General features: G+C 41.4%; 1 protein-coding gene across 12 annotated transcripts in view; it reads left to right on the top strand.

Annotated features, from left to right (window-relative positions):
• foxp1b (forkhead box P1b) overlaps positions 1 to 11,736 on the top strand; it is a 164,420-nt gene extending 152,684 nt beyond the window's left edge. For 5 of the 12 annotated variants that reach the window (XM_073467779.1, XM_073467777.1, XM_073467776.1 and 2 more), the window contains 7 exons: positions 4,126 to 4,330; positions 4,522 to 4,598; positions 5,277 to 5,378; positions 7,096 to 7,265; positions 7,628 to 7,697; positions 7,882 to 8,048; positions 10,666 to 10,908. In XM_073467779.1, the coding sequence (XP_073323880.1) occupies positions 4,126 to 4,330; positions 4,522 to 4,598; positions 5,277 to 5,378; positions 7,096 to 7,265; positions 7,628 to 7,697; positions 7,882 to 8,048; positions 10,666 to 10,810 (936 nt within the window). In that variant the 3' untranslated portion in view covers positions 10,811 to 10,908. Of the gene's footprint in view, positions 1 to 4,125; positions 4,331 to 4,521; positions 4,599 to 5,276; positions 5,379 to 6,672; positions 6,795 to 7,095; positions 7,266 to 7,627; positions 7,698 to 7,881; positions 8,049 to 10,665 lie in introns of those variants that run through there. The other 7 variants (XM_073467781.1, XM_073467780.1, XM_073467783.1 and 4 more) reach the window with 4 other exon arrangements.
• The last annotated feature ends 13,847 nt before the right edge of the window (positions 11,737 to 25,583 follow it).

Genomic DNA, 25,583 nt, shown 5'->3' with positions numbered 1-25,583 from the left:
GAGATAGAAATACAGTAATAACATCAGGCATTGTATTTTATAAACAGATAAGATATAACATTTATTTTTAGTGATTTTAAAAGAAGAGTTAAAAAATACTTTCCTGCCACGTAAAATTAAATATATAAGAAATCATTCTAATGGATGTAGCTTAAAGAAGACTGTAAAAATGAAACAGTATTACATGACGAAACAATTGAAACAATATATTAAAATTGTGATATTTCAATTAGGGGCTGATTAATGTGTTGATGTAGATATTCCGTGCTGTTTTTTAAAGAAACATTCAGATGATAGTAACACCTACTGATTTTAATATTGATTTTCTATGATAGCTAACGCTTCCCTGAGGACATTTCAATCCTCATTTTAGGTAAAAGATTTGTCAGGAATTACCCTCAGCCATCTTTAAAAGTAATTAGTAGAATTAGAACTGAACAGGGGTTAATCTTGGGTCAAGGTAAAATTTATTTTAGCCAAACATTCAGACAGAAAAGTGAAAGTTGTTATATCAGTTTTTATTTGTAAGCATCTTTTTACGTTACATTAAGTTGTAGTTTCTACTTCTACGTATCTTAAGCTGAGTTTGGCATAAAAGTCGACAACAGAATGAAGAGTGAACAAAGGTCATTTTGTTTAAATTAATATCTTGCAGGATGAATAAAGAAAAAAAATGTCTAACTGGTAATTCACCAATATTTTCTGTAGCTGATCAGCTGAAAGTGTGAGTAAATGTTACAGCAGATCAATTTATTATCTTCTTGACACATTCCAGACATCATGCTTATCACTCTTAATATATGCCATGCCATAAAGCCTCCTGCCTAATCCCTATCCTATAGGGGCAAGGGCTTAACATATGGCATTTAAGTGTCTGCGCTGTTTTGTCATGTTTAAGAAGGGGCCTCAGCACCATATTTCAGTCTGTATGACAGTCCATTCAGAGAGCCAAATGTGCAAAGATCATTTTACTGCAGGGCGTGAATGTGAAATCACGCACACAGGCGCACACAATGTACATGCAGGAGCCTCGTCTCTCAGCGCACTGTGCAGCTTGGATCATTTATTTACAGTCAGAGAGGTGGCTATTGACGTGCAGATGCTGCGTGTGCGCTCCACGCAGCGCAGCCCGTCAACATAAAGCGCCTGGAGATGTCGAACGACAATAGGCTGTCTGTAAAAGCTGCGCCTGTGTCACACACACTGATTGTGTAGATTAGAGTGCAAAACGAGGGCTCTGACACAGGGACATTTGTATATGAAAAGTGGTAGGGGCGGCAGATAGCATCTTGAGTTCACTACCTCTCCTCTCTCCCCGGGGCCTGTGAGAATGGCTGTGTCAGAGCTCAGCGTTAACACTCTCAAGGGGGCACGCTGGGATTTTTATTCAAATAAATAGACTCCCATTCTCAGAGCCACTTTGCCTGCTGCGAGCCGCTATGAAACGCTATGATAAATATGTCTGGCTTCGGCTGGGTGAGTGCTGGACTTACACAGGTCAGGGTCCCATGGCCCCTCTGAGGCTTTAGTGAGATTGCAGATCAGAGGTGGCCCTCTGAGTAGCTGCAGAATGAAAGTATTGTCAGAGCTGACTGGAGATGCAGCCACTCTGAGGAAACAATTGTGTTCGTCCTGTAATTGCTAGTTATGCTTTTCTGCTGTTCTGTGCTGTTGCATATAATAAAGGCATGTGTAAGTGGCCGGCTGTCACAGCAGAGCAGCTCAGATGAATTTGCTGGTTTACATTTAGTTATAATTAAAGACAAACAAAGTGATACTGTGCATGCACGACGTCAAATGAATAGGACTCATTTTATTCTTCTGAGGTGGGTGGGTGGGCGGGTGTGGGGGGGATCAAAACAAAATGTGCCACATTAGCAATGCCTGTTTCTGCGTGTGTGTGTGTGTGCGTGTTTGTATTTGCCTCTGAGTGTGTGGGTGGGTGTCTGCACTCGGTGTCACTAAGCATTCTTGTCAGAAATCTGACCTTTTACGCCATACATAATTAAGGAGGGACTTTTTGTTTATTTTCTTTAGCAGCTTGCCGAGTCAAAGCCAGTATAATTAGATCACCAATTACCATTTAATTAATTTCAGTCTGAAGTCTCATTTTGTCTAGGCACTGGAGTGAGCCCAAATGGTGAGGCAAACAAAGGCAAGGCTATTACCAGCCTGTCTGGCCTATTGTTGAAGCCTCTCTGTGTTTATTGCCAGGGAATATGGATGAAACATGAAACAAAGCCTGCTAATCCACAGGAAGAGAAGTCAACACCGCAGCCCCGTTCTATTGATAGCATTGTGTCAGAAACACGCGAACCCCAGTGTGATTTATTTTGCTCGTGATTTAGAATAACACGTCTTGTGCTGCTGTTGGTGAGGATGTAGTGTACATTTGTACATCCCAGCAGTAATCCAAATTATTTGGGCAGACTCTGCCAAAAAAGCCAGAGTTCAGCCTCCAAAACATAAACAGACATTGTGAGGACTTGGACACATGTCTGTCTCTAATTTTGGTGAGAGCAGTTTGAAACTTAATCATTTGATAATGTTTAATTTTGGGAAGAAATAAAAAAGTGTGAATTAATAATTAAAATGAAATGACAGTGCCAGCGTCAGCAGTCAATTCTGGGGAGCTTGGATTGCAATGATTAGTCGATTATTCAATTAGTTGGTCGCAAGAAAATGAATCGCCAACTATTTTGATAATCCATTAATCATGTAATCAAGCTGGTTCCAGCTTATCAAATGTAAGGATTTGCTGCTTTTTCTTGTAAATGTAGAGACTTTTGGTTTTGGACTGTTGGTGAGACAAAGACGTCAATCTGAAGATGTTACTTTGTGCTCAGAGAAATTGTGACAGGACTTTTTCATCACTTTCATACATTTTATAGCCTAAAGATTGATTGATTCATTATGAAAATAATCATTTGATTAATTGATAATGAAAAAAAAAAAACCTTAGTTGCAGCCCTATAATTTGTGCTGGTAATAATAATAATAATTGTGGCTGAACAGGATCTGTGTTGCTGTGTACAGTCAGATGTCTGTTCACATTTAACTGTCATCATCATCTGACCCCTCGTAATCAACCAATGACGTCACACATGAGATGTGGCTCCTGTCTCCATTTCTCTCTCTGTATTTTCTCTTCTCTCTCTTTCTCACAGTCTGAAGTCATGTTTAATTTGGAAACTGGCCTCCTTCGGCAAATTAGCAATTAGAACAATTTTGTTGGAATATGTATCTGTGTCATTAGTTTTCCTGCCAATTAATAGCTGGAGCAGGGGGTCAGGCTAGAATTTTCCACTTGACTGCTGCTCCAGTACGGAGGCTTGGCACTTGGCTCAGAGCCGCCGCAGCTGCTGGAAGCTATGCTATACCTTTGGAGCACTTGCCATAATTAGTTTACCTTGTAGCCATTATTACTTAAATCCTCCTTCTCCTCCGCCCGCCCAGCCCATTCACACACACATGCAGGCCTCAGTGGTAAAAACCAAATATCCTCTACTTGAAAATACTGAGGCTGTCATTGCTGCGGCCATCGTGGCCCTGATGATGGAGGTCAGTCAGATACAGTAGTTAATCATCAGATCACCTCCATAAGCAGCGCCTAATTAGAGTCCTCACAATACAATTTCAGCTCGTAATTAGCCCAGATTGGCTTCTTCCTCTGGCTGCCTTATTAGCGGGGATGCTCAGCGGTAGGTGAGAATCACACTGTCATTTTTCAGAGCTATTCGGGCCCATCTTCCCTCACTCTGCTCAACCCTCACTAGCAACCGTGCTGTTGTTCCAGAGTGGGTGGAGGAGGTGGGGGCGTGTTGTCCAAACAGGACAAGAGGGACAAAAGATTTAACAAAAGGCGATGAAACAGAAAGCTGGGAACGGGCCCGACATGACAGAGAGGGAGGGAGGAGAGAGCAGAGCGTGAAGAAAGGAGGAGGTGGAGGAGCCGGCCTCCAGGGTTGTTTTCCAAACATTTAGCAAACGCTCATGGATCATCTCAGGGCCCGCCTGCAATTAGAGCGGAGATACGCATAGCCAATGAGGCGTCTGAGACACATGGGTAATTAGAGGTCTAACTGTGCCCCTCTCTATCTGTCTCTCTGTCCTTCCTCCCCTCAGCTCAACCTGGTGTCCAACGTCACATTGTCCAAATCGGCCCCAGAGGCCTCTCCTCCTCTGAGCCTGCCACAGACCCCCACCACACCCACGGCACCCCTCACACCCCTGTCCCAGACCCACTCCGTCATCACAGCCAACAGCCTCCACAGCATGGGCCCCATGCGACGGCGCTACTCAGAAAAGTACAACATGCCCATCTCTCCAGGTACACACATGCACAAACTGCACACTCATCTCTGTGACTGACACGCAAACCTTACATATCGTGTCTGTATATACACACAATTATGTTATCATGCTATAATTTGTGTTATCAGCCCCTGATGGCACATTACTGTTGACACCCAATCATTTTGTTCTATGTTAACACAGTTTGTGTTTGTTCCCTGTGTGCAGATCTCAGTCAGAACAAAGAGTTTTACATGAATGCAGATGTTAGACCGCCGTTCACGTACGCCTCATTAATAAGACAGGTAAGAACTCTGCCAGTGTTTTTTTCTTTTATGTGTCTACATTTAGGAAAAAGCCCTAAACCTCCTTCACAGTGCCTAGCCAAAGCAAGAAATACAGCAAATATACACTCCGCTATTGACAAGGTCACAAACTACATTTGTTCCACTTATTTCTCTCTTCCTTCGTTGTTAAATTTCCAATACAGTTTAGACAGAGGAACACATTAACCATCTCGAAATGAGTGCAAGAATGCGTACGGGATTTCAAAAAACAGCCACATACGACAATTGCATTTGATTAAGCATTTCAGTGGCTGTGATTATTACCAAATTCATTTCACACAACAGTAGGGATGAACCTGTTTTAAGATGGCCACTCAATTATTGCTGGGCCGCAGTAATCTGGGATCTCAGGAATTAATCTGAGCCGGCCATAATTGCCGCCCTGTAATCTGCCTGAGAAATGTTTTCGCTTGCCCTTCATTTACACCCACAAAAGAAAATATATTCAAATCTGCCGTTTTGAATGAAAAGTGCAGAAGACTTCGGAAAACACTTCACATGGACAATTTCTCTGCTGTTGTCTGTGTTCTTGTCGAGAGAACACACACAAACCTGCATGCCTCTTGTGAATTATTGATTGCTTTGTGAAGGGAGCAAAATTGTAAATGTTTGTTTCTGTCACTGTTCCTCATGCAGGCAATCCTCGAATCTCCAGAAAAGCAGCTAACACTAAACGAAATCTACAACTGGTTCACACGAATGTTTGCATATTTTAGGCGCAACGCAGCGACGTGGAAGGTAATTTTGCTTGTTCCTGCTGACTTCTTTAAACCAGATGGAGACATTGAGTTGATGTTAAGGAGAATTAAATGATAGCCAGGCATTATACCTTTATAAATGAACCCCTCTCCTGACACATAACAATACTTCACTTATTCTGTCCAAATGAACCACCCTTTAAACAAACATATGAACCGTGGAGAAAAACCAAGGAGAGGAATATGTGCATTTTTTTGTAAAAAAGAAAAAAAAAGGGAACGAGAGAGAAGAAAAGTGAAAAAGAAATCTCCCAGTAATATGTGGGGATGTTCTGGTGGTGGGTGGCATTAGTTTAACATAGCAGAGCTCTGCCAGTGACTCCTGGCTGAGCCTCGCACACTCACTTCAGAAGGGAACACTCTGTTTTTCACCAGGCCACAAACACACACATGCTTGTACTTCAGTACTTGTGAGGATCCTCAGTGACATAATGCATTCCCCCTTACCCAAACTTTAACTATCACGACTGGATGCCTCACCCTATCCCAAACCAAGTCTTAACCTTCATACAGACCTTTGAATTTGTGAGACTGGCCAAAATGTCCCCACTTTCCAAACATGTCCTCGCTTTATGGGTTAAAAATATGGTCCTTAATATGGAGCAAGTACAAGAAAACACAAACACACACAACAGAACACAACACGCTGATGATGAAGTCTCCTCAGCCTTACCTGATATGTCACATACACACACACACATACACTGCTCCCACACTTACTGACAGGGGGCACATTGGTGTTATAAACACTGGAGTCCACAACTCTCTCTCTCTCTCTACACACACACTCAGTGTACACACACACACTCAGCGTAGCTCCTGGAATGATATATGCAGGTCTACTTTCATGCCTAAATGATTTGGATTGGACGCTGGATTTGAGTTTAATTCGCTCTCTCTCCTCAGATAATGTAATAGGAAATGTTTAAATGACCTTTTCTAGTCAGTGCAGATATTATGAATAAAATGCTAGTTTCTGTATCTCACTCATTACATTCACACTGACTGAGCAGCAAAGGCAGCGTCATGAATGATAAGAACAAAGAATGTCACTAACCCTATTGCCATGGAAACCAAGAAATATTTATGTGTTGTTTAAGTAATTTGAAACTTCGGGACTTTTTTACTGCCAATAACATTCTGGTTTATTTATTGTTTTCATTCAGGTTTCATCCAGTGCTTGTCAAAATAGTTCTTGTTTTTCCCTATGCAGACATGTTTACTGTACTGATAGCAACCTTTTCTGTCTCTCTTTGTTTTTACACCAACTGCAGAATGCAGTCCGGCATAATCTTAGTCTTCACAAGTGTTTTGTGCGGGTAGAAAACGTAAAAGGGGCTGTGTGGACAGTCGACGAAATAGAGTTCCAAAAGAGACGGCCTCAAAAGATCAGTGGGTAGGTTTGGCCTTTTGAGCCCTGTGTCACCGTTCACTGATGGAAAGAGGCTGTTGCTGCTTCATCTCGTTGTTTGTTTGCCATTACGTCCAAGGTCCCTGCTTGCTTTGGTGTGTGCCTCCCCTCCATGCTTTTGGTGATGCTTCATAACTCACAATGGCTTTTTTTTCATTTTGGTCCTCACCCTCTGCCCTCCTCCCTGTGTCTCTGTGTGTGTCCGTCCTCTGTCTCTGTCCCGTCTATCACTGCATCTGCATCTGGCTGCCCCCGCTCCCCCCCCCCTGCTGGTTTGCTTTCCCAGGGTGCCATTCGCACCAACCTTTCCCTGCATAAGTGCTTTGTGAGAGTAGAGGATGAGTTTGGGTCCTTTTGGACCGTTGATGATGAGGAGTTTAAGCGCGGCCGCCACATACAGCGAGGTCGCCCTCGGAAATACGCCGCTGATGAGAACTTTGACGAACTGCTCGTACAGTAAGCACTTCCGCCTGCCCTGCAAACTCCAGAGGCCCAGCCCCACCTGCATGCCTCCTCTCCCCCTCCCTTCAATGTTGTCATCATGCTTTCTGTGTTTGGCTCGCCATCCATCATGCTCAATCAACCTGTTCTTTCCTCCCATGAAATGCAAAGTGTTTCAGATAGTTGTGTGGTATTGTCAAGTGATTGAACATCTTAGAACTATAGCCTTAATATCCACATTACTACACCAGTAAATGTGTTTAGTTCTTATACAAAGTGCATTGATTTCTCTTTATGAAATAAGATCCTGCAGCTGAGGAATGCATGCTAGGTGAGACACGAGTCTGTGGTTTGTAATTTGATTTTTCTGTTTGCAGAAGTCCAGCCTTAGTGAAGAACATTCAGACCAGCTTGGGCTATGGTCCGACCCTCTCTGCTGCCTTCCAGGTAAAAACAAAAAGTGACTTCATCTTTAGCTGCAGCACTCGGAACTTTAAAAGCTAATAAAAGTCTCTCCTCTAGTCTTTGTTTTGAAGGGGTTGTACCAGTGTGAAAAGAGTGATGGGCTACTGAGAAAGTGCTGACAACTCTCTTCCGTTTCACATTTAATGCTTCGGGCTTTGCTTTTCAGGCTTCAATGGCAGAAAACAACATACCTCTATACACTACTGCTTCCATTGGAAGTCCCACCCTCAACTCCCTGGCTAACGCCATCCGTGAGGAGATGAATGGAGCAATGGACCATGGAAACAGCAACGGCAGTGACAGCAGCCCGGGACGCTCGCCCCTGCCAGCTATGTGAGTGGCACGCACACGCTTTCTATCTGCACCACAGTCTGTGTATGAAAATAGAGGAGAGGAAAAGAGCTTCAGCCGCCGTCTCTAAAGAAATATAGACAGAAAACATTTCAATAACCACCCAAAATACTACCTAATGCATGGCATCAGATGAAACAGAAACAATAAGAGGACAATAAATAAAGTGAAGAGGGGTGATATTGGAGTGGTGTGTGGGGTCATGGCCAGAGCTGCGGCTGGCCTCCCTGCAGAAAAGGAAACTCCACCTTTTGGAAGAAAGAAAAGACCGGAGCCTCTCTGTTATTCTAACAGCGAGTTTATGAACTCTCCTTCATGTGTCCTGCTGTCTGTCTGAGTCCCGCCATAATCAGCATTCCAATTCGTTCAAATATTTACAAAATGCCAGAACTCAGAGTGACAGAGCTGTTGGCTCCGAAACATGAGCCGCAACACCTTCACAAACGCCTCCGAGCTGTGGCAAGAAAAACAACACAAAAGCATAATTAGTCTGGAGGACATCATCCAAGATTCTCATGTAGGAAAGTTGCGGTCGGCCGGGAAACCACAGCTCCCCGTTCACTTGTTGTATAGGAGTGTCTGCTAAGTTGTTTGAAGCCTAAAATAATACAGCACACGCTGCATCGTTTCCAGATGTGGGGGCAGACCACCGACGTGCGGCGCGGGTAGACTCAGGGATGGCCTCCTGAAATGTCTGAGCTTGGGGGAAATTCTGCCTGAAACAAAAAAAAAGGTGCAGTAATGAGCTCCTGGCCAAATGGAGGAAAGTGCCATCTCTAATCACTGTGAACATAGCTCTGAGCATGGCTGTGGAACAGGAAAGGCAGAGACAGGATGGGTGTGCTGGCCTAAAGGCAGCCTGCTTCTCCCTCTGCCCCTCTGCTTCTATCTTTAGGCTGATGGGGCTCACAAACTCTCGCTCCATAATTATGTCTATAAGCTTTATTCAAGCACAAAATGAGTTAAATCTGTTTTCTTTTGCTTTTAAAGAACTTTATTCTCTTATTAACAAAACATACGCGGCCTTTCATGCCTACGGATTGAGCATTAAATGTTATATACAGTAGCAGCAGCACTGGAAGTCTCTTCTTGCGCAGGGAATAAGCAATAAACTAACATGTGCAAAAAATATCCCCGTTTTAATGTGATGCTCTGGCTCACACAGTGCCAAATACAAGTTCATCACCACTGTTAACTGTGTAACGACATGTGTTTTCCACATGTGCTGCTGCTGGTTGACAAGACGCAGCTTTTTAACACTGCTGAGGAAACCAGAGCACTTCTCCTAAACAGCCAGACGAGAAGCAGGTACCCAGAGACGGCTAATTATAAGCAAAGTGTAGAATCAGCATGCAGTTCAATAGCATAATAATAACAATTTCATGTCTGCCCCGCAGCCACGGAGTCAGACCCGAGGCAACGGCACTTGTGGAGTTACTTTGATGTGAAAGTGATAGAAAAGCTGACTTTACTTTTTCCCCCTTTTTATAATTTACACAAAAATATGTCGGCTCATTAGCATACAGGCGTCTCCATCACAATAGTTTGCAGATCACACAAGACGTCCTGGTGCGAATAAATCAAATGTGGGCTTTGGTGATGAAGAATGTTGCCAGTTGTCCCTTGTTGTTGTAGTAAATGAGCCCGGTGCCTCATCCTGACACCACTCTGCCTCCACTAAGGCAGCCTGGCACCGCAGGTTAGAGCGGCGAGTCCCCTGCAGCTGCTCATAATGTTTTTAAGGTTTTTTTTTTTTTCTCTTCCTCTCTGCCACAGCCAGGCCTCCTCTCCCCCCTGTGCTTTATTCCTGCTCTGCTTCTGTAATGAGAAATTTGGCAGATCTCATCTCTTTAGTGGCTCTTTTGCCCAGGCTGTGAGCTGGAGGGGGGGAGGAGGAGGGGGGGGTGGTCTCATGTTTTTGCCTTGTTTACAAGTGACAGCGTTATTATTCTCATAAGGGCTCTGTTTCTTATCACGGTGTTGTGCCGAGTGAGCCGCCGCTGCTCTCCTCGCGCGCCTTTCCTGCCAGCGCTTTTCTTCCCTTATTGACACTTGCTTGAAAATATGCATTAATTCTGGAGTTTAAAGCATGTACGCCGGTGTCTGGTCGCTGTGTTTGCTTGAAGTTGATTAATGATAGAAGCCGGCTCGGGGTCGTCCTCTGGAGACCCGCCTCGCAGGTTGTGCATGTTAACGAGCAGGAAGGGGAACACACAGCGCGCCGCTGATCCTCCGCCACCAGGAGGCTGACAACGGCAGCCCGCTCACTCGGCACAGTCCATTCTCTCCTCTCGTCATCTCACGTTGTTAATCTTCCTCATTTATCAATTCTAAGTGAATACCCTGTTGTCGGTTGCCATGAAAATAAAAAAAGCCTGCAGCTTTGCCGGGTTTGGAATACCTCAAAAGAAAGCTGAAATTATCATCAGCACCAGTGAGGCCCCCGCTCACAGTCTCATTGAAGCTAGACATTTGTTTTTGTTCCCCTGTTTCCTTCTTTATAAACAGAATCAGTTGAATTTGTGAAAGGTTATGAAAAAAAATTAAGAAAGTTAAACAACTAAAAGTTAAATTTTTCCTCCTCCTCCTCCTCCTCCAGGCATCACATCAGCGTTAAGGAGGAACCACTGGACCCCGAAGACCACGAAGGGCCCCTCTCCCTGGTAACGACTGCCAATCACAGTCCAGATTTAGATCACCACAGAGATTACGACGACGACCAGGGCCACGACGACATGCTGTAAGGCTAGCGCCGCCCCCCCTCCCCTCTCTTCCCCCGGCCTCAGAGGCAGAGGCAGTCTGGGTGATCTGGGAGAAAACGCTCCGCAGATAACAAACACTGAACTGCAGTCTCAGCCACTGATGACAGCGCTCAAAATGTCTCCGAGTAAAACTTTTTAGTGCCATTACAATACATAGCAAGAACACACACAAACAAAAAAAACCACACCCCCACACGTGGGATTTTTCCTTTTTCTGATTACTTTCTACTTTTGATTCAAGTAAAGCTTAAAAAAAAACGTGAAAACAAACTTCATTTCTACTCGTGTGTGGGATCGGACTTGTTTGGTACAGGGGGTGTCGGAGACCCCTCACCGTGCAGCCAGGACGGACTCACACTCGGCGGACTGCAAGAGGGGTTGTGTCTCTCCCCCACCCCCACCTCCCCCACCCTCGCTCTGCCTCCCTCTCTCAGACACACACATCTGACCACAAACTCAAGAGAGAGAGGGAATGACTGACGTTTAATTTACACCGCGCATGAGGGAGAGCGAGTGCGGACTTGTTCATTGTCACTGCCTTCGACACTTCTCATTGGTTTGATTCCATCTCGGGTGGGAGGGGATGTTTTTATTTGGGTGTATTTTTTCGTCGGGGGGTGAGAGGTTATAGATTATCAACATAATGTGTCTTTTTTTTCCATTCAGTGCTGTTGTTGATGTTGCATCTTTTGTTTGTTGTTTTATTCCTTTAAACTGATCAGACCTCATGCCCATGCTGTGGAGATTCTGTGTGGTCAGCACTTGATGATGAATGTTTATGATTTCCTTTCATGTTGTTCTGTTAAACACACACACACACACACACACACACATGAAGCAGAATGTCACATACCAAGTAGTATTTTTCTGTCATTTATTCCACGATCTTCAAAAAAAAAAAAAGAAAAGTCACCACTCTGACGTGTAGCCCGCCCCTCACCCCTCTTCTTCCCTCTTCCTCCCCCATCTCTTCCTCCTCCTCCTCCTCCTCCTCCTGCTCATGAAGTCCATTGGCAATGCACTACTCATAATGAAGGCTCTCTCCACGCATCAATGAAGTTTAATTTAAGATGCGAATGAATGACAGAGAAATCATGCAGGTTATGATTTATCCTTATGAAATTACACTTTAAAACAGCCCCTCACGGCAGAGCATGTTGAGCCGCAACAGAATTTCTGATCACTTACGAGCTCCGGGTTTTTTCAAGGAAAATGAAAATGTCAGGTGTGCACCGGCGAAAGATAATGATTTAGACCAACTAATTGTGATTCCTGAACACAACTGTCATTGTTAATCAAACTTGTCTGCCTTTTTCCACGCTGTAATTTCATTCAGTGCTTGAAGATAAACGTGCATTCCCTGTAGTTTTTTTTATTTGTATCACACGCATGGCTAGTTTAAAGTTTGTGGTGAGTGTTAATAATTGCACACCGGATGAAAAATGCTCACTTTTCTTTTTCACCGAGGGAGAAAAGACCTGCAATAAGACCTAAACATTGCACATTCCAGCATTTGACAGCCATCATAAAAGGGCCCAAACATCCATACATGCTATTTTAGGGAATGTGGAGACCTCGACGTTCAGTGTCACCCAAAAAGCCAATAGATGTAGTCCACAGCATTGAACTGAGTGGAATCCACACGTGGTTTTGTGATGCAGCGACATAAAAATTCCAGCTTTGATAGGGAGTCAAATTTGAAAGAGACCATGAATTTCAAGACTGCAATCAACCACTTTTAATTTTTTTTATTTATTACTAGTATTATTATTATTTTATGTTTTATTTGGCTTTTTTTTTTAGTTGTTGATGTGTTTGAATATCTTGTTCTGTGACTACCAAAGATAAACTACAAAGTCGATGTTGTGTGTTCCATGCAATAGCAGATAAGGCCAAATATCTCTCCTCCATTCTCTCCCATTGGCTGCGATCGAGCCGGTGGCAGATCGAATCGAGGGAAAAAAAAAAAGCTCCTCAAGCTGGTGTTTCATTCATTTTTATAAAAAAAGATTTAAAAAAACCAAAGGGGAGTGTCTCGAACAGGGCAGCTGCAGTAAAGTTTGCAGTGACCAAAAGTGAATGGGAGGCGCTGACAGTCTGACTACATGATGACCAAATTAGGGAAACTTCTTTTGTCTTTGGGCCAGTGAGTGGAAAAGGGAGCTTTTTGGTCAGGAGCAGATTTGTGTGCAACATAAAGGGTATGTAGATAAAGGAAAAAAAATATACTGGTTAATGGGAAAAAGCTTTGCAGAGAACAATGTGAAACGGATTCTATACTTCAACTGGACCACACAATGATTCAATGTTTCTCTTCTTTTGATTCCTTCTTCATTTGTATCCTTTGTAATGATTGTATGCCACTTTTTAGGGGGTTTAGCGTCTTTGTTAAGATTGGCAAGACTTTATGATTGTGTTTAGTTTCTGTCAACATATTACTTTTTATATTAAAAAACACTCCTGTCAACTAATAAGCTGGGTACAAGGTACTTTATGGCAGTTATTGTTATTATTATGATTATTATATTTTTTAAGTTCACCGCTCATTAATTACAAAGAGGAAAAGGGCAATCTGTGGTTTCCAGAAGATGTATTTAATATCCAGGCAGCTGTGGGATGGGTCAGTTACAGCCAGGCTAGGATCGTGAGAACAGGGCCGAGCTCATCCACAAACCTCCAGTCGCCTCGTGCGGCTGGTTTGTTTGGTATTCAAAAAGGAGGAAAAATGGCTGGTTAGATTAGAAAACATTCTCAGCATGTGTAGCTTGACATTACTAAAGATAACAGCATGAGAAAAAACCGTTTGTACGCATACCTCAGTTCAAACCTATAGGGAATGAGTCAACTAAATGAGAAAAAAATAAACATTTCACTCAGTTGCACTTAGTTGTATGTCTTGCATGTGTAGTCTGATACTGTAGAGAGAAAATGACAAAAAAAAAAAAAAAATGAAATTAGAGCTCGTTTATCTTTTAAAAGGCTTCATCCTTTTCTGTTTTTGCCAAACCAATCCAAACCTCAGGCCTTTTTGTTCATCGAAATATCACCCAGCTGTGTGTGGCACCATTCATCCTGTCAAAAGTCTGTTCTCCGATGTACTGATGGGTTGTTTTAAGGGCGTTCCAATATTAGGTTGTACATACATGTCGGTATAGCCTTTTGTCTTTTCCTGTCCTCTCTTCCTCTCTCTCTCTTTTTTTTAAGATCAAAAAATACATTTGTGTTATGATGTTTGCTTTATCGCGACTGCTTTGTATTAACTATGAAATAGCTATGAGAAAAAAAACTGCTGTATGTATTGGAATAGCAAACTGTGCTGCAAATGTATTTTACTTAGTAATCCTTGCTTTAAAAAAAAAAAAAGAAAAGAAAAAAAAATCACATCATCCACGCAGACATCTGGGTGAGCTGGGCAGGGGCAGGCCGGGGGGGAGATTATCCCCCATTTTGGATTTTAAACTGTAATATAGAAAAACAGACTTTTCTCTGTTATCATTGACCTAAGCATTTTGTACAGATTTTTTTTCCCTCTTTGTGTTAAGCTGTTTTTTGATACTTCCTTTTGATGGTCCAACCACTGCCTTCTGTGGCTGTATGTTAAAGATTACTGCTCGGAGAAAAGGGCAGACAGGTATATTTCCTCTATGAGACGGAGATATCTTGCATGACTAATCCCAGGGTCACAGAGATGGGAGGGGTGGGGGATATGGTTTTAAGTGGTCAGTAATAATATAAGGGTGTATCAATCTAATGATATTTTATATGAAATTAATAGGAAAAAGAAAAAAATATGCAGTGCCAAGATGTAAAGAATATTGTTAAATGCTGTCTTTTTTCTTTTTTTGTTTGTTTGAAAATTTCATTTCACTCACGCATCAAAGATGTGTCCTTCTCATCATGATCATCATCATCCATGTCATGTAGGTAAAAACACCTAAAACACACATTTTGTTCGGCATCAAGATATTTATATTTTTATCTCAAGGGTCATTGTAAATGAGTCAAACCAAGCACAGCAGGCAGGTCGAAGGTGAGACGCTGCTGGAGACTTTAACGTCCTGCAAACTGCGGCCACGTGGCATCAGATCCCCCCCCAACATCACATCACATCACACACTGGCACCCGAGCTCCAACGCCATCGTTTTCATCCATCGCCAACCATCCAGCCCGCTGTCATTCCGTCCCCCTCTTTCTCCCTCTCTCACACCACACTTTTTTTTTTTCTTTTTTTTTTTTTTACAGATGGAGGGGGAGGCAGGGAGGGAGAGGGGAGGGAGGCGGGTGTGCAGCCCAGGAGCTGTCACGGTGCTCTCATCCTGCAGCAGCTTTTCTTTTCTTTCTCTCTCTCTCTCTCTTGTTTTTTTTCTTTGAAGATGTACTCTGTAGTTTCTTTTTCCTGTTATTTTTTTTTTTTTATAGAGAAATATTATTGCTCATCACTTCCATCAGTCTGTAACCTCCTCATCATTCCTCGTCTGTCTGATGCAGACCACTCTGTTGTAGTCAGTGGCGACGACTGACGTGAGCATTCTAAACATGCAATAAAATGCTGGTTGTTCACATCGTTTTCTCCAAGTCTCTTTTTCTGTTACTGTTTTGATTGTATCACATGTAACTGAACTCTAGTGATGACAGAATTAACAAGTCATTTAAAGTTTGAATACATCAACGATACTTTCTATTACTTTTTGCAGCACTCATAATGCAAAAAAACTGGGTTTTTTTTCTTAGTTGCTATCCACTATAAGGTCAGTCAATGCATCAAAAGTTAAGTAAATATATTTCTGACTGATACAAACTCATATTACAAGATAAATTCTCAACAGTGAGTGTTTCAGTTTTGCAGATATCACCTTTCAAACCCCCATCAGTGCTGTTTCCCTCATTATTTTGGCCTGCAGACCCGATCCACACAGACCTGTTTGTCATCTCCAAGCAAGGCTCTCATCTCAGCCTCAACCTTAAATTATATCGTAATTAAAAAGAGACAGTTAAACTGTCTTTTCCTAACAGCAATTTAGGTAACTGCATTTGATAAGCTATAAATTGTAACAGCATTAAAACTCCAGAAATAATAGCGATATGGATTTGGTGACGGGAGCTAATGCTGATGACCAGGACTTGCGTTTTTACGATGGAGGCGCAGGTCATGTTGGCCACTAAACAGGAGACAGAGATCAAGTCTAAGCACTTTTAATCTTGTGAAACAAGCAATTACAAATAGTTGCATTGATTTGTTAAAAAGCTTTAGGTGACATAAATCGTTTCTTGCTTAGCTTATTGCTGGAAAACATAAATGTCAAGTGTATTATTAATTAAGAGCTTTGAAAGACAAGATTTAATGGAAACGATATAAAATCACAAGCAATCTTTCCGCAGGCCGTATTTCACCGGGTGGTCAGGATTCATGTGTATCTGTGTTGTTGTCATGACACTGATCACAAACTGGGCAACATAAAGTTGGAGGGAACACGCGGTAATGGAAGGCGTTTGTGCTCAAAAGTCATCCAGAGCAGACGCATTCGCATCAATTAATCTGAGCACAGTAACTTACAGAGAGGCATTAACATATGATATTATTATAGACCATAAAGGTGGATGAAATATTACGGGAACTGTGGGTCTCTGTGGATATATTGGCGCTGTGACATGATCAGCCAATACAGACCCTCATCACATAAATCTGACTTTCCTTGCAGAGCGTTGACGCACACCAGTCTGACATGATGTTTTGGTGCAATTCTGTGTTAATCATTTTCACATTTAAAATAAATTCTAAATGAAACAAAACAGAGTCTAAGTATGGCTCTAGTTCCTCTGATTTCTGATCAGGTTCTGTGAATTCTCTGAATCTCACATTCATAACTTATGAGTGGTCTTTCTTTGAAGCCTCCCTCAAGCAGCTCCTCACTAATACTGCTGTGTTTTCCTTCAGTTCTTTATAGAATTCTCTGAACAACCAGTGGCTCAGCGACTGAGGAGCGGATAATACAGGCACCGCATGAGTCATGAGCGCTGACATGTCTAGAATGTGATCTCATCAACCCAGTCCCAGGAATAAATGATGCCAAGGTCCGTTTCTGCGAACCACAAATGATGCAACTTTACATTTCTTTATGTTGCAACTCATGTATCTACCACTTGGTTAGGTTTAGGAAAAGATCTTGTTTTGGTTTACATGGTTCCATCAGCATAAACACTGAAAAATACCAAGTTTTCGACTGCAAATTTTCCCAATGTCTCGTCAAAGTATCCAGTTTGGTTGCCACAAACACAGCTGGACAATGTCCTGACATCTCGTTAAAAAAAATCCAGTTTCAGACATACAAATGTTGAAACATCATCTCGCTTGGCAGCCATCTCGCCTTGCTTTAAGTGACACTGTATTATGTATCATTGCATCATTACAACAACACATTTACAAAACTAACATCTACATCTTTCCCCCAAAAACAAAGTTGCTATTACTCAAGGATGACCCACTAACTGTCACTGGGTTACACTGGAACTTGTTTGTACTGAAGAAATAGTCCCTATGAAAACTGATGACTTGTCTATTGTCAATTATCCTGAGTGATGGCGACACGGATTCCAAAAAAAAAGTCAGATTTTGCTTAATTTTTAGTTGAAATTGAAGCCGCAGTAGAAGTTGCCAGGAATATCTATACATTTGTCCCAAATGTGACATATCACGTTCACATTAAATGCGTATCAGCTGACTTTCACATCAGGAAGTGGAGGCGATGGTGGTGAGGTTATAACAAACTACAAGGCTCCCAAATGGCTGACAGCAGTTTAAGTCTGTTGGGAGATTTCCAGCCATTCGAGTGGCGACCAAACTGGCTATTTTTCATAGGAAGTTGGACCATCTCCATTCATGTTTGTGGCGACCAGAACAGGTATTTTAAGCCAAACCATCATGTTTTCCAAACCCTAACCAAGTGGTTTCTGTTCCTAAACCTAACCAGAGCATAAGCACAATGGGAAATAGAAAATTGAACCTAAACAAAGGTCAAGTAGCAACATAAATGTTAAATTTGAACATATCTGTGGTTTTGCAGAAATTAGCTTTTATTCTGGTGATTGGGTTGCATCTATACCTATCACCATTGTGTCATTGCTAATTTACAGCAGTGCTAGCTATGTGGGAACCGTCAACATTCTCAATCCTGAATGCAAAGCTGTGATTGGTTGATTTTTCTTCTCCATCCCTGGGAACTACAATCAAGTAGCACAACACCAGACCGTGTTTTGATTGCTAAACAAATCAGAGATGTGGAAAGTCCATTTTTTTTAGCTAAAAAAGGAAAAAGATACTACTTCAGTTTTTTTTTTTTTCACATTTTTGATTAAGTATCATGTATCACAACTTGATATGTCAGAATGTAGTCACAGTTTTGACTTGGTATCCTATAATTCTTGAACTATCATGTCTTATTAAAATTGTTATCATGTGAATCTTTTCCTATTCCTGGCAGAAATGGGTTTCCATATAATACATGGTCTGGAGACAGGATAATTTCTCAGTGCTGCAGCGCTGCAAATGAAGTTCCATTCACCTCCATTACGCCGAGGTGTGGGCAGAGGTGTCTTAAAACCTGGGCAAATTAAACCTAACCTATCTTCATGCCGCTTGACGTCAGTGAGGAAATGTGTCTTTGTTATGAACTGACCCTACAACTCAAACAGATCACCAGTCATGTTATTAAGCTCTGTCAGATGACAAAAACAAACATGGATGGCTGCTGTTCACTTTATTCTAATTACGGAGTGGCACAGCCTCATCCATTCACACAAGAGCTTCAGTCAAATAGTCAAAGCTGGCAAACTCCCAACATTGCAGCGAGGCAATTAGCAGTCCTGCAGTGTTTGTTATTCATGGTTTGATGTAAAAATTTGTTTATTAAGATGGGCTGCAGGCGCTGGTGTGCAATAGACCTGCTTGTAATTAGATTCCAATTATTTGTCTGTTTCTGATATTGTAAACTGGCACTTACCACATCAGTTAAATTGACACACTGCACTGCTTGGTTTACTCGGTAATTAAAATGTGTTCTGTTAATTAGATGATGACCACTTTATTCCAGGGCTCTTGTGTTGTGGCTCCTCGGCGGCTCGCTGTTTGGATCATGAGTTGCCAGACGCTTCCCTAATCAGCCCTTGTTTTGTTTCAATTACCACCTGCTGTTCAAAAGGCATGCCTCGCTGCCCCCCACACGCACAAACACACACACATATATACACACATGTACACAACAATACCGCAAGGCCTGCTTTACTAGCAGCTCCAGCTCCAACACAACAATCAGTACTTCACAGCTGGGCCTGCTTTCTTCTTTATTAGAAGGCACAGCTAGATTTCAAAGAGAGTCCAAGCAATTAAAAAGGGAACTAAAGGAAGATGAAAGTATAAAGGTACTTATCACATCAGTTAGCAGGCCTCGTGTGAGTAGCCAATGGTAATTACGCTCATTGAGTAAATAGCCGAGATGCTCAGATGTCTCCTTCTCTTGGTAACAGAGGGTTAAGGGTGGGGGAGCTGTTGGATCCACTGATGGGTTCACTAACTGAAGACGACTAACAATACAATGCAGGTGCTGAGATGGGAGCTGAATGTGGATGCACGGTTGGTTAAAGACCCGCTGATGTTGTTATAGCAACCCCAATCCCCCAAATTTCATCTCTTCTTTGATATAAAGGGTTTCAGTTTAATATTTGGCTGTTTCATGTTGCTCGTCATTCTTTTTGAACAGTCAGGACCACTTTAAAGTCTCAAGCCTTAAAGTTTATTCTTGACTTTGAAATAATAGTCTGACAAACAATCCCAACTGAAGGTCCACTACCTAATTTTTGGACTTTTAACCTTATACAAGTCTTCATCAGCAGACGGACGGTCCAATGGTATGGAGATAAGATGTTTAGGACTTATTATCTATGTTAAAGATCACTCTGTGTGTCAGCTCCCAGTTCAGTAATTGAAGAATTGAAGAGCCTGAGGACAGGTCAAGAAAGGAGTTCTGTTACGAGACGTAAACGCCTCCATCATGCGAATGGTTGACACACTGCCTGACATACTGCATAGAAAACTTGAAACAAATAAAACTACAAAACCCACAAAGAAAGGTATGTGAATGTGTCTTTTTAGTGAATTTCTTAGCTAGCCAAACGCTAATATTAACTTTGAGCTATGTGAGGACCCTGACACACCAGGCTTACATGCATTTTAGACGTATTGCTGATGTAAAATCCAGGAAAGGGTATGATATCACTCGGGGAATTATACTATAATTTCAGAGTGTCTCCATTGTTGTTTACTACCTTCATTTAACTGATTTAAATGTGGAAACTTGGCGAGATCATCAGAATTGTGCTGACTTGACTTGTGACTTGCTTGACCTGAGCAATGACCTGCCTTGCTTGACTTACAGGGACTCGACTTGAGATCAGATCTGTGTGTGACTTGCATATATACCTCTGTTGTGTTTTTAGATGAAAATCAAATCAACAAGGCCCGAGATTTTGGTCACCATCAGTATCTAATGAACTGCATCATCACTCGTAACCGGGCCGTGTGGAGCAGGTGTGGAGTGTAGAGCCTCGGGTTGATTCTGCTCCGCTGTAAACAAAGTGACTCCCATGATGAAGTGCACTGTAGCCCTCTCCGTCTGACCTGTGCCAGCATCCAGCATCCCTGTAAGAAATGTTTTGTTTGAATAATTGAAGAGATGCAAAACAACATGAATAATTACGTTTGACTCTCGCACTTTGTGTCAAAGTGAATTAACAGAGAAGTGGCTGCTGCTGGGACGGTTTTTAAAAGAGATAATAGATTTCTTATCAGATGACAAGCGTGTTACTAAAACCAAGGTCCAGATTATATGTTTGCTTTCACACAGCTTGCAAACCATTGTTGGAGCTGAAGGTTCAAGGCTGAAAAATGTTTTATGTAGAAATATGGCTCTATTTTTTACACTTTGATGGATTTGCTGTACAATATGTTTGAAGGAAAGGTCCGACATTCTGGGAAATATACTCATTTGATTTGTTGCTGAGAGATGGATGAGAAGATGGATCTGACAGCGGTGTGCTACATATGAAGCTAAAGGCTGCAGCCAGTTAGTTTAGCTTAGTAGAAAAAGAGGAAACAGATAACCAGCTCTGTCTAAAGGTAACACAATCCAATATATAACGTGCTCGTTAATCAACTGAAAGGTGCAAAATGTAAAGATTGCTCCAAACAAACAAGGGGCAGCACATCACCAACAGCTGCTGCTTACTACACACCTTGTAGTAGCTATCTTTGGCTGTAGGTACTAGCTGCGGTTAGCTAGTTAGCTCAGTTAGCCGTGCAGCTAGTGAGACGTATCAAACTCGCCGCTACCATACCTCTTCTGTTTGGAGCACCGGTTGCACATGTCCTCAGAAATTTATGCTACGTGTACGCAAGATGCAATATGTACACGAACAGTAGGAGCAAGCCCCCAGGAAGACCGCCACGCTTTGAAGCCAACTTTTGTAGTGGTCCAACCGTGTAATTACAACGTCATGTGATGCACTAAGGCCAAGATTAAATCATTTTATCTCTATTCACGTTAGCCAGGCGCTAAAATGGAAGTTACTGCTCGGTCGGTGGAAGTCTCTAGTGCGTGCACTCTATGGGTCGCACAACACGGAAGATCTGGGTTTTTTTTATAGTTGGGAAGTCGAGCCATTTTGTCTTTATGCACCACTGTGCAGCTTTTAAAGGAATGAATGGGTCTACACCTCCAACACTGTGTCCAGATTTAATGTAACGTAATTGGCAAGAGGCAAATATGTGAACAACTGCGTTCACCAGGCAGCAGGTTGTCTACGCTAACATGTGGCTCAACAGCAAGTGTATCTCCGGCTTCCCTATTAGACTATTGCCTCTTGAGGTATGAAGTGGTATTGCAAGACGGGATAGTTCTCTTTTTTTTCTTTTTTTTTGTCCGTATCTTACACATTGCACCATCAGCACCTTTAATAGGTGGTGGTTGGCTGAGTTTGTCTCTTTGGACAGATTCAGGTTAACTGCTTCCCTCCATCTGTTTCCAGTCTAAATGAAGCTAAGCTGACTGACTGCTGGCTATAGCTTTATGTTAAGTGTACAAACATGAGAGTGCTATTGATCTTCTCATCTTAACTGTCGAGTTGAAGTGAAAGCAAATAAGTGTTTTTCCCGAAATGACACTCTATTTCTTGCCTCGAGGCAAATCCAACTGTCAAACTACCAGCTATATACTTAACACATGTCATGAATTCCACACAACTGCACCATCCATATTTTCTAAAATAAAAACATATAACATCACTTATGTGGACATTTAAATAGTAGTTTGGTGGTTCTCTTCAAGGAAGTGAATTATTGTAAACTGCAGATAGCCTTCAGTCTGAATTTCCATCCTCTCCTCTCCTATATGGGATTTCTCTCCTTCCCCTGTGAATTTAATGCCTTTTCCTCCCCCTTTCTTAAAAAAAAAAAAAGCTATCATTTAAACATGTCATGGGTAGTGTTTACCTGCAGTGAACCTTGATTGAGAAAGCCTGTGACTTTACACTGATGCCCTCCTAATCTGTATGACTGGCATGCTAATTTCTCTGACGCTGCCATTCAAAACACAAACATGAAATGTTGGTTTTAGAACCGGGAGACCTGGTAGAGTGAATTTCAAGTGCTTATTCAAATATTTCATTAAAATGTAAATTTTTACAACGCCGTACGTCTAGCTGTGCACAAGGCATGACTTAAGAAGTTATGAAGTTATAACAGCATTTCTCTCTCTGATGCCAATTAACTGGTGGGGGGACTATAATGTCCTTACCTTGTTTTATCGCCACATAATAGCGCGCCACAAATGCATCACATGCAACAAGAGTTTCAGGTATTGACAGCTAAGATTGGTGGACTGGAAGAAAAAAAAGAGAGAAAGTCAAACATGAAGCCTCCTGGAGAGTGGTGGGCTAATCAATTCTCTTATCTACCTAAAGTGCAAATGAAGTGATTAAAATTAAGGTTATGCAAAAGAAAGGAGTGAACGAGAATTGTAAATGAGTACGACGGCCACACAGCCTGCTGCTGCTGCTGCTGCTGCTGGACATACAGGTTTATCTCATTTGTCAGGACTGTGAAACAACCTGCTAAATGTACACTTTACTCAGAGCGCTATGGAAGCAAAGAGAGGCTGTAATGATTGGATTCTATATCTGATTGTGAAATTTAACCTACATAGATTATTTTAAATGTTGATATTTAACTATTAGAATATTGTACGCTGCAAACGATATATCTGAACTTCCCCTCTTTGGAATTTCAAGAAGGTTGTTTAAAGCTTTGCTCAAGGTTCTCAAATTCAGATATCGCAGATATAATTATTTATTATCTAATGTAGAGCTGTCACGATATCAGATTTTCACTACACGATTATCACGATTAATGATATTATCGTGATATCCTCAGGGATAAAAAAAATTGCTAGCAATCAAATCTATCTCTAACTTTGTTTATGTGTGTTTTGTTATTTGGGGAAATAAATGACTCAAAAGACGAGTGCACAGAAAGAACAGTTACTAGAAAAAAGGCAACCAGATGAACTCATAAACAAAAGATGCCTGACATCTTAGCTGGATTATTCAGACAATATTATCATACGTGGATTATTAACACAACATCAAAATTTCATTTATTAATATCAAGGTTATCATGAATATTGCGACACCCCTGATCCGTTGTTTGACCAGTCTAATTTCATCAATTACATTTATGTCTCGACTTGAATTAATAGATGTGAATTGAATTTGAGCAACTTTTTTGAAATTGCAGCATTTTAAATAAAATTTTGGAAATGTCAAAGAAGGAAATTCAAACAAAAATAAATTTAGACAGAGGGTTTTCAAAGATATATTTAACCCTTCGATGTGGGTTGAAAATGAAAACCGAGTTGGTTTCTTTGTTCCAATATTTTCATTCTGAAAATATTTCAACATATAATATTCTAGATATTCTCCAATTGTTGTGAAATGTACATTTCTTCTTCAACTCTTTCACTTTTTCAGGAACAAAAACTTTTGAATTATTGTCTCAGTGTGGGACTCTCAGTGAAACCTGTCACCCTCATCAGTTACATCAGTCAATATTTACTGTGAACCGCACCTCAACTCATCCGTATCTCCTCGTGGCTACATTTTACACAACAAGTACACATTTGCATTGTCACAAGTGTAAGCAGAACACACTGACAACGCTTAATTACACAATGATAATAAGTAAGTGGAGGACTATCTGTCGTCACGATCATATTAACCCTGTAGCTAAGTAGCATATTTAGACACACTAGTTGAACCATTTGCTGCTCTAATAATCTGATATTAGGAACAACTTTTAATTCATTGACTAAAAGAATCAGGCAGCACAGAAGAAGATGACTCTATCTGAAAATAAAGAAATTAAAAAGGGCTTATATGTTGCTTGCGACAGGTTTTTACCTTGTGCATGACATATGCTGCAGTTTGAAGGAACAATATTTGTTCATGATGATGATGCACAAAAACAAACCCTACGAGGCTTTTTCTGTGTCAATCACATGTGTTCTTTTAGAAGACGTGTCAATGAACAAACAGCGGCGTGTTGACTTTCAGGGCGTCTCTCTGGCTTTTATTTGCAGTTACTGCCTTGATCAGACAGTAAAACTTCAGTGACAAGGACCTGCGGGCTCGTATGGCTCGAGGTTCTCCCTCACTCTCCGCCTTTATTTCTTTATTTATTCTCTCATTTTTAACTTGCAGGGGGGAAGAAGACAAAATGGTTGCAGGTGGTGATGAAAATAAGAGCCATCCATCATTATTTATTAGGCATGAAAAAGATACACAATAATGTAATTTAATCTCTCTGCAGACAATTATTTCCACATATTGATAACGCAATGCGAAAAGTGCCATGAATCCTAATATGATGTTTGCTTTTATTGGTGTATGATACAACCATAACAAATAATGTAATTGTATCAGGGAGAAAATGTGATTATTTGCACATGCTAACATTATAATATCAATCTGCCGCAGACAATGGTATCATATTATTTTGCTGTGCTTAACTAGTTACAATTTGCATTAACTTATTATGGCTGGGTGGCAATAAAGTCGGCTCTCTGCCTCTGCTCGGTGCTTTTCTTAGTTTCTCATTACAGCTCGGTGAAATTTTGGAAGGTTTCAAGTCCAACAGCCTACATGATGTTTGATTTGAAGAGGGAAACTTTTACAGAGTTTTTTTTTTTTAATATGATTTTCTTTCCTGCCTGCGTGCTGCAACCTTTATCTATTCATTTGCAGCTCACATTCAAGCACGGACAACTATCCAGTGCTCATCCAGGCCGGTCTGAGGTTAAAGAAACACGACACAATAGACACGATTACTATGCAAATGATAGTGCCAGAAACAAAAACACCTTTTCCATTAAAAAGTAAAACGCTTTAAATATTTGCATATAGGTGCACTGATTTGGTTATTCACAATTTCAAGATGATTAACATTAATGAAGGAGCGGCTTGATGCACCGACTGTCAGGCCACATCAGGCCACCTCTGTAACCTCCTCTGTGTTTTGCATGGCGAAGCATTCACGCCATAGTGAACTAATGACCAAGTCAGCCCATGTAAAATTAGACCGTGCATCTACACAAGTGTCTTCCTGACATTATGAAAATGTTTTATTGATGACTCATTATTAGCAGTCCAGCA

This window comes from Pagrus major, chromosome 6, assembly GCF_040436345.1.
Source record: "Pagrus major chromosome 6, Pma_NU_1.0".
Lineage (NCBI taxonomy): Eukaryota > Metazoa > Chordata > Actinopteri > Spariformes > Sparidae > Pagrus > Pagrus major.
This window is presented reverse-complemented; position numbering and strand designations above follow the sequence as displayed.